The sequence below is a fragment of the Arachis ipaensis genome, chromosome B09 (genome assembly GCF_000816755.2).
Source record: "Arachis ipaensis cultivar K30076 chromosome B09, Araip1.1, whole genome shotgun sequence".
NCBI classification, from domain to species: domain Eukaryota; kingdom Viridiplantae; phylum Streptophyta; class Magnoliopsida; order Fabales; family Fabaceae; genus Arachis; species Arachis ipaensis.
Window position 1 is genome coordinate 69,856,929 of NC_029793.2, and position 10,271 is coordinate 69,867,199.

Below are 10,271 nucleotides of genomic sequence, written 5' to 3' on the forward strand. Positions count from 1 at the left end.
ATTTTGACCCCCGGACTTCTTGGAAATTGCACTTTGACCCCTATAACTTTAATATTTGCACTTTAGCCCCTCAACTTTTGATTAATTAATTTTCAACCCCAAACTTTTTAATAATTACATTTTGACCCCAAAACTCCTTGAATACACGTTTTCATGTTCTTCCAAAAACTAAAAACATTTTTTTTTCCAAAAGTTCATCTGATTTTTGCTTGATTTTCCGCTAGTTTTTCAATCTTTTCGGAAACCGATTTGAACCCGATTTTTATCAAACCAAAGAGAAACTTTTCAGCCATCAAATACACATCAAATAAGCATGAAAAATCATGATTTTCATGGCTGGAATGTCAGGTTTTCCAGCAGCACCAACAGCCACTTCAAAACCATCATAAACATGATTTTCAAGCATTAAACAACAAGTTTCCATGATCAAACCCTCACACATACACCCAAAATCAAATCTCAAGAAACAAGATCTGGTTTAACACTTCAAGAACACAGCCAATCATTGATTAATTTACCAAACCTTACCTCCTTTGCTGCTGTCCGAGATTGCACCAAAAATAAGCTTCCAGAAGCACTTTTACGCCTATTTTAACATCAAAAACAACTTTAGAATCTTATGAACCATGAAGGCTGAAGCTTCATGATGGTGAAAATAAGGTTTTCCTCACCTTAAAGTAACTAGAAATCACGTTTTCTTGGAGCTTTTGGTGACTGAATAAGAGATCCTAAGAAAGAACATGATGAAAACATCATTAACTTAAGGAACCACCATGGCCGAATCTTCAAGGAGGAGGAGCAGCCTTCATACCTTGATTTACTCCAAGAAAAGTGACATAGAAATGAAGAGGAGGAAGAGGTGAACACTTTGGTAAGATTAGATATTTGATAGGGGTTTCGGTTTGAGAAAGAACGGAGAAAGTAGCTCAGGTGTTCATGGAAGCTTCATGGTTTTCTTTCATGGTGTTCTAAGCTTTTCCAAGAACAAAAATGATAGCCAAGCTGTCCTAGGGAGGCCGTGGCTTTTGGATGATGATTATCCAAAAGTTACTTGTCAAAATATCTCAGAAAAGGATAATTACTAAAACTAGATGTATTAGAACTTAAGTAATTACACTACTAATGGATAAACATTAAGTTACTTAGTGTAAATGACACTAGTAACTGGATAATCATAAGAATAAAAGATATATGATGAAGCATTAGCAGTGCTAAGTTCATCTAAGAATGCCGGTATTATCCGTTACCGGTAGATTTCAAGCTCAGTTATTATATTACTAAACATAGATCAACATTAATCACAGTAGATAAGATAATAATATAATATTCTAAATAAAATAATAATATATGAATATTATACTAATATAATTTTCTCTCGAAATTCGTGACCGGCTCGTCACATAGAGACTAACCACAGAAATCAGAATTTTGAAATTCGGGCCCGAAGTGGCTCAAAAACGCAACTTTTCGCGACGTGCCTACTTAGATTAGGAAAGGTGTCCTGTGCAATCAAGCTGCTGACTCAGCAGCTTGATGACGCAGCACCTGTGCAGTGGAGGTGCTTATATGCATAGAAATTCCTAAAAATTCTGTAAAAATTCCGTTTGATCCCGAAAAAGCGCCGTTTCTTCGGGGCTAGGCCGTTACATTCTACCCTCCTAAAAGAAAATTTTGTCCTCAAAATTTCAATTACCTGAAAAGAGAAACGGGTAGTCTGTTCTCATCTTGTCTTCCAGCATCCATATGTACTCTTCAGTTCCAGTTTGTTCCCATGCTACCTTAACCAATGATACTGTCTTATCTCTAAGCTGTTTGTCACTTCGTTCCACAATCCTGACTGGTAGGGTTTGATATGTCATGTCGGCTCGCAGCTGTACTGTCTCTGGTTGTAAAATGTGGCTTTCGTCGGGATTATACTTTTTGAGTTGTGAAACATGAAAAACATCATGAAGGTGTGACAAATAAGGAGGGAGAGCTACTTGGTACGCTACTGGACCGACTCTTTAAGAATTTGAAATGGACCTAAATATCGTGGATTCAATTTCTTAGTCCTAAGAGCTCTACCTATTCCTGTCGTAGGTGTCACTCTTAAGAAGATATGGTCACCTTCGTTAAATTCTAAGGACCTACGCCTAATATCTGCATAGCTCTTTTGTCGACTTTGGGCAGTTTGAATCTTCTCTCGAATGTGCTTAATCCGTTTGGTAGTTTCTTGTACCAAGTCTGGCCCCAAAAAGCTGCCTTCCTCCTTGTCATACAGCATAATAGTGATTGACACTTTCTTCTGTAGAGGGCCTCATATGGTGCCATTCTGATACTCTTTTGATAACTGTTGTTGTAAGCAAACTCAATCAATGGCAAGTATTTGTCCCAGTTACCCTGTTGGTCCATTACGCAAGATCTCAACATATCTTCCAAGGTACGAATTGTTCATTCTGTCTGTCCTTCAGTCTGTGGGTGATATGCTGTACTTAAGTGCAACTTCGTCCGAAAAGCTTTCTGTAGAGCTCCCCAAAATCTAGAAGTAAACCTTGGATCTCTGTCTGACACAATTGATGAAGGTATTCCATGCAATCGTATTATCTCCTGAATGTATAACCGGGCGAGTTTCTCCAAGCTGTGACCAATTTGAATTGGTAGAAAATGCGCTGATTTTGTCAATCGATCTACAATTACCCAAATTGCATCATGCCTGGCAGAGGTTCTTGGTAACCCAGTAACAAAATCCATCATAATCTCTTCCCATTTCCATTGCGGTATCTCCAATGATTTCAGGGTTCGAGGTGGTTTTTGATGTTCCACCTTAATCTTCTGGCAAGTCAGACACTTTGAAACATACGTTGCTATATCTTTCTTCATTCCCGACCACCAGAACATCTTCTTCAGATCTTGGTACATTTTAGTCGTTCCGGGATGGATAGAAAATCTGCTTTCATGAGCTTCGATCAGAATGTTCTTTCTCAAGTCCTCCTGAGCAGGTACACAAATTCTATTCCTATATCTCCATATTCCTTCTTTATCTTGGCGTACCTCTTCCGGCTGATCTGCCTTCATCCGTGTTAACAATGTCAGCATTCCTGAATTCTAGGCTTGAGCTTGCTGAATAGCTATCTTAAAGTCAGATGTTAATTGTAGTCGTGCCATAATAACTCCTCTTGATGTCTCTCTCATTCCTAATTTTAAGTTTTCAAAGGCTGAGATCATTTCTTCTTCCTTGATCATCATCCAGGATATGCCCAAACTCTTCCGACTCAAAGCATCTGCGACTACATTTGCCTTCCCAGGATGATAGCTCAACTTAAAATCATAATCTTTTAAGAATTCCATCCATTACCTCTGCCTCATATTAAGGTCTTTCTGATCAAAGATATACTTCAAACTCTTATGATCAGAGAAGACTTCAAATTGGGCTCCGTACAAATAGTGCCGCCAAATCTTAAGTGCAAAGACCACTACTGCTAATTCCAAATCATGTGTCGGATAGTTCCTTTCGTGAGGTCTTAGTTGTCTCGAAGCATAAGCTACCACATTCCTATGCTGCATCAATACATATCCAAGTCCCTTAGAAGAAGCATCACAATACACCTCAAAAGGTTCCTGTGGGTCTGGTAACACCAAAACTGGCGCCGTCGTCAACTTTTCCTTTAAAGTTTCAAAGCTTTCTTCACACTTCTCTGTCCACTCAAACGGAACTTCCTTCCTAGTAAGGCAAGTCAAAGGTAAATCTATCTGTGAAAAACCCTTGATAAACCGCCGATAGTATCTTGCTAACCCCAAGAAACTATAAACTTCTGTAACTGTCTTGGGTTGCTTCCATTGTACTACGGCCTTGATCCTTAAAGGATCTACAGTTATTCCATCTCGTGTGATCACATGTCCCAAGAATGCCACTTCTGTCGACAACAAACTGATCTAGATACGGATAAAAAATGTGATTCATATAATCCATGAATACATCAGGAGCATTAGTCAGTCCAAAGGACATAACCGTATACTCATAGTGACCGTACCTAGTTCGAAAGGCAGTCTTAGGTATATCTGATTCCTTCACCCGGATTTGATGGTAACTTGACCGCAAATCAATCTTCGAGAATACTGTCGCACCTCTCAGCTGGTCCATCAGATCATCTATCCTTGGCTTGTTCTTCTTGTTCTTGATTGTGATCTTGTTCAATTGCCGATAATCCACACATAACCTCATTCCACCATCCTTCTTCTTTACTAGTAACATTGGAGCTCCCCATGGTGATACACTCGGACGAATAAACTTCTTCCCCATCAATTCATTCAACTGCTTCTTTAACTCTGCTAGTTCCAACGGTGACATCCGATACGGTGCTATAGAAATTGGTCCGGCTCCAGGAACCAGATCAATACTAAACTCTATCTCTCTCTGAGGTGGAAACTCAGGTATATCATCCGGAAAAACATCAGGAAACTCCTTCACCACTCGGATTTGCTCTAAGTCTTGTTCATTAGTTTCTGAGCTAGCCGATAGTAGAACGTAACCCTCTAACCCACTATTACTAGAAATAACTCTTAGGGAATTCAAATAGAAAGTACAAGACTCAACTGGTTCAGTGTGCATTTCAGATGATGGAAATGTAGCAATTCGTTTAAAACAATCAAGGAAAACATGATGCTTGGACAACCAATCTAGACCTAAGATAATATCTAAACCACACAAAGGCAAACAAACCAGGTCATCTATAAAAGTCCTAGCCTCAATAACAAAAGGCACCTGTTGACATACTTGACTAGTCAAGGCATTTTGAGATGTGGGTGTACGAACAATTAGATTATAATCTAACATGGTGAAATCTAATCCCAATTCATGCGCAACAGTCTCAGAAATAAATGAATGTGATGCACTAGAGTCATACAGTACAATTAAGAGTCGAGATTTGACATAACACTGACCTTGAATTAGGGAGTCTGATTTTATTGCGTCATCAGCAGTCATAGCAAACACACGTCCTTGCTGTCGCGGCTTATCTGTTCCTTGTACTGGCTTCTTCGGACAGTCCTTAGCCATATGTCCAAGCTGACCACAAGAAAAACAGATAACGCCTGTAAGCTGACAATGTCTACCTCCATGCTCCTTTCCGCACTGCCTACATACTGGTCACATCCGCGCCTGCTGAGGTCGCTTACCCATATCCTGTCTCATTCTTCCTCCATTCCCTCTTGTAGGACGTGCATGAACATTTCTATTTTGATTGTACCTTCGTGAAGGCATTGCTCCCTGCTTAAAATTCCTTCCCTGAGGAGCTGTATACCGATTATAATTCTGAAAAGAAGATCCTGGGCAATTCATCCGAGCTGCAGCTATCTTCTTAGCACAGTCCTCTACTAGTTGACTCTTATTAACCAACTTCGCAAAATTCCGTATTTCCAATGGAACCACTGAGTTCAACAAATCTTCACGAAGTCCCCCTTGAAATTTCAAACATTTCCACTCTTCGAAATCTGCTGGATTCCCTTGACAAACCTTGGAAAAATGACATAAATCTTCAAACTTCCTTGTATACTCAGCAACAGACATACTTCCCTGTTTTAACTGCATCAACTCCATCTCCTTTGCCTCACGAGTAGCTCTAGGAAAGTACTTCTTATAGAACTCTTCTTTGAAAACATCCCACAAAATATTACCCTCATCTTGCTGCAGTAAACGTTGAATGCCCTGCCACCAGTGCTGAGCATCCCCTTCCAACATATAAGTAGCAAATTCTACATACTGTTCTTCCGGGACATGCTGTGCCCTCAAGGACCTTTCTATGCCTCGTAACTAATTATCAGCTTCAGTTGCTACAGTCGTACCCTTGAACTTCGGTGGATTAACTTTCAAGAAAGCAGCTAATGTCATAGGCCTATCATGATTCATGTTATCTCCATCACCGTTCCCACCATTCTCACCATTACGGTCATTGTTACGCTCTCCATTACATTCCCCCAGACGGTTAACTGCTAGGGTAGTAGCAGTCGCCATTTCACGCACAGCCTCAGCCATAGCGTGAATCGTAGCAAACAGATTATCATCGTTTCGTGGCGAATTGTTAACAGTAGACCCTTCCCGATCACTACGTTTCCGTAGAGGCATCCTGATTCTGTTCATACCAAACAATCAATACCAAGGTGATCAGTCTTAATACCTCAAGTTGGGCGTGAACATTATCAGAATGAAAGCACAAAGACATTCATGCAACACATATCATATAGATACCCTATAAGCATGAGACACACCACAGAGCATGCAATAAAGCATGATTCAGTCCATTCCCCAGGCTCTAACAGGAAGAACTGCTCTGATACCAAATTGTAACGACCCAACTTCTAGCATGTCTAGATCATACTAAAAATCGAATGTTACCAACTTGTTTTTCCTTTTTGTATTATTAATTAATAAATATAAGCCTGTACGTTGTTAAAACCCCGCAAATTTTACAAGTAAATTTTTTTTTTAACAAGAATAATTTAAAGTCGCATACCTTCCATATATCTAGGGATAATTAAATGTTCACATACATAAGACAAAAGATAACAAAATATGGAACAACACACTATAATATACATCATGTTACAGAAGAGGCTAAGTTATATAAGCATAGAGCTATAGTACAGCACCCCTAAGTCAGTGACTCATATAGTATATACATATATGTACATAAGACGCCCCAGGGCCTGGCCTGACCAAAAGCCCCTAAGCTGGCACCCAGGCTAGCCTAGCTCTATAATATTCCTATTCCCTCTAATCATGCTAACAAAAGTGAGGGAGACACTCTAATGTACTGAAGTTAGACTAGGCGTCTCAAAAAGTCTCCTCAGTCCTGGTCTAGAGTACCTCACGAAAAATCACCGGGCGAATGGTGATGCTCACCTGCTGGCGCCTCGCCTGGCTCATCGTCATCGCTGTCAGAGGAGATAACTATGAAGTTAGGATCTTCCTCTGGATCTTCTTCTTCCTCGTCCTCTTCTTCTGCCGGAGTGATAGCAGAGGAACCACTGCTGGCCATAGGAACCATAAAAGGATAGCTGCCTAACAAAATACAGTCTGGAGAAGGAGGTGGCGCCTCCATGATCTGATCATACTCATGTCCCTACTGCTCATCAAAGACAGGAGGCTCGATCGGCTTAGGTAAAGGATCAAGCTCGGGTGGCAACACAGGAACACCCCACTTATCAAGGACAAAAGATGCAGGAGGTGCCTCATGGATAAGTTGGGCAGCTATAGGGTCATCAGGTAGAGGAGGTTCAGGTGGAGGAGGATGGTCAGGTGGAGGTGGCATCTGCTCCTCAGGATGAGGTATCCCAGGTCTGCCGGTGTGTAACCAAGATAAAGGAAAGTCATAGGGTGCATCGGGATTAAAATATGCTGTCCTAATAGGGTACTTGAAAGGTCTACCACGAACTACATAATTACGGATATGAGGTACCGCACAGTAGATGTAATACTCGCCACGCACTGGGTCCTCGTGGATGTACGGTGAATCAATCTCGTAGAATAGGACTCCCGTGTCCATCTGTAGAGGTGTAAGGGGTAAGAACTGGGGAGTTCTTAGTAAGGTCGGGGTTTACAGTTAAGTTCATTTATAATGTCTGTGGTCATAGAAGTATAAATAAATGTAGAGTAATATGTACATAACAGCAACATAAACTAAGACATGAACAAGAGAGAAAATAGGAAATAAATGAACATTCACACATTAATATGCAATCACACAGTTATGCTCCAACAAACAAGGAATAGAACAAGAATACAAGAAGATTAGCAATAAATAATGCACAAACATGTATGATGCATGTCTGTCCCTACTGCAGGTAATGAGCTCATTTGTCGGTTTCGACCCGCACCCGGCGCAATCCGACCCTCTAGGTCAGATAAGGCCTTCCCAGAACATAATCCCAGATTAAGTACCGCATACCCTCTACCAAGTACTCTCGACTTGCAGGGCTGGTATTTGCTCAAATCTCAATATACCGCAGGTATGCGAGTCAGGCCTCTACCAAGCATTCAGCTTGCAGGGCTGGTAGTACTCTACCGCAGCCTGTCTGGGAAGCAACATCACAATACGGGCGTCCCCGCACAACATTCACAAACATTGCCCGAAGGCTCATAATTCACATATAACCATACTTTCCATCACTTAGCAATCATCATAAATCAAGCATTAGAACATCACAAAAAGCTCATTTTACAATTCTCTGTTTACTCTGTAAGGTCAAGTACACAACTATATCACTTTTAACTCCTTTTCTTTTTAACTTAAACACATGTTTCAAAATCTTGTTTTTTTACCTCATATACCTCTCTATATCTTCTCTTATACCTCTTCTTAGGTGTTTAGTAAAGGAAATTAGAGAATTCTGGACTCAAATCTGCCTTCCTGAGGCTTTCAGGGAAAACTGTCTTTTTATCAATATTTTATTATTAAAATAATAATATTTTATTTAACTTTAAAAAATTGCATTTTGACCCCCGGACTTCTTGGAAATTGCACTTTGACCCCTATAACTTTTAATATTTGCACTTTAGTCCCTCAACTTTTGATTAATTAATTTTCAACCCCAAACTTTTTAATAATTGCATTTTGACCCCAAAACTCCTTGAATACACGTTTTCATGTTCTTCCAAAAACTAAAAACATTTTTTTTCCAAAAGTTCATCAGATTTCTGCTTGATTTTCCGCTAGTTTTTCAATCTTTTCGGAAACCGATTTGAACCCGATTTTTATCAAACCAAAGAGAAACTTTTCAGCCATCAAATATACATCAAATAAGCATCAAAAATCATGATTTTCATGGCTGGAATGTCACGTTTTCCAGCAACACCAACAGCCACTTCAAAACCATCATAAATATGATTTTCAAGCATTAAACAACAAGTTTACATGATCAAACCCTCACACATACACCCAAAATCAAATCTCAAGCAACAAGATCTGGTTTAACACTTCAAGAACACAGCCAATCATTGATTAATTTACCAAACCTTACCTCCTTTGCTGCTGTCCGAGATTGCACCAAAACAAGCTTCCAGAAGCACTTTTACGCCAATTTTAACATCAAAAACAACTTTAGAATCTTATGAACCATGAAGGCTGAAGCTTCATGATGGTGAAAATAAGGTTTTCCTCACCTTAAAGTAACTAGAAATCACGTTTTCTTGGAGCTTTTGGTGGTTGAATAAGAGATCCTAAGAAAGAACATGATGAAAACATCATTAACTTAAGGAACCACCATGGCCGAATCTTCAAGGAGGAGGAGCAGCCTTCATACCTTGATTTACTCCATGAAAAGTGACATAGAAATGAAGAGGAGGAAGAGGTGAACACTTTGGTAAGATTAGATTTTTGATAGGGGTTTCGGTTTGAGAAAGAACGGAGAAAGTAGCTCAGGTGTTCATGGAAGCTTCATGGTTTTCTTTCATGGTGTTCTAAGCTTTTCCAAGAACAAAAATGATATCCAAGCTGTCCTAGGGAGGCCGTGGCTTTTGGATGATGATTATCCAAAAGTTACTTGTCAAAATATCTCAGAAAAGGATAATTACTAAAGCTAGATGTATTAGAACTTAAGTAATTACACTATGATGCCAAGGCATCTTAGGCTAGTTTCACTAGCCTTTTTCTTTTATTTTTAGTTGTTTTATGCATTTTCTTGAGCCTTAAGTAATCATTTGGGCCAAATAGTCATGCTTGTCTTAAATCATTCAACATGAAGATTTTGATGCAAATTCCATGAGTTTTTAGTTATATTACTTGAATGTTATGAATGGAAGATTTCTCATGAAATTTTGCAAGACTTTGATGCAATTGTTTGGATGATTTCAGGGAAGAAGAGGCTAGGCAAGGAAGCAACAAAATCAATAAAGGAAGCTTGAATATCACATGTGGAGTTTAAGTTCCAGTTTAAGCTTAAACTGGAACTTAAACTACCAAGCCATATAATGCTGGAATTGAAATTTAACCTCCAGTTTAACCTTAAAACTGGAGGTTAAACGCCAGAAGTAAGAAAGGCACCAGGAGCATTCCACGTTTAAGCTCCAGTTTAACCTCAAACTGGAGCTTAAACGTGTTCGACACAACTCTCACCAGGAAGCATTTCCACGTTTAACCTCCAGATTAACCTTAAACTGGAGGTTAAACGCCAGAATGAAAGTCTCACCAAAGAAGCATTTCCACGTTTAACCTCCAGATTAACCTTAAACTGGAGGTTAAACGCCAGAAAAGGGAAAAGCACCAAGGAGCCATTTCCACGTTTAAGCTCCAGTTTAA

At 39.6% G+C, this 10,271-nt stretch overlaps 1 protein-coding gene across 1 annotated transcript; it reads right to left on the bottom strand.

The window, feature by feature from the left end:
- LOC110266861 lies at positions 293 to 2,391 on the bottom strand. Its single transcript, XM_021111906.1, has 3 exons — positions 2,131 to 2,391; positions 1,694 to 1,916; positions 293 to 372 (listed from the first exon to the last, which is right to left on the bottom strand). Exons 1-3 carry the CDS (start codon positions 2,389 to 2,391, stop codon positions 293 to 295), a joined length of 564 nt encoding a protein of 187 aa, XP_020967565.1.

Excerpts from the sequence above, each read along its gene's own strand:
- LOC110266861 (XM_021111906.1), bottom strand. The coding sequence starts at position 2,391 with ATGGACCAACAGGGTAACTGGGACAAATACTTGCCATTGATTGAGTTT. Across the intron at positions 1,917-2,130 it reads GAGCTATGCAGATATTAGGC|TATAATCCCGACGAAAGCCA; the intron begins GTAGGTCCTTAG and ends CAACTCAAAAAG. Across the intron at positions 373-1,693 it reads CTACCCGTTTCTCTTTTCAG|TGGCTGTTGGTGCTGCTGGA; the intron begins GTAATTGAAATT and ends ATGGTTTTGAAG.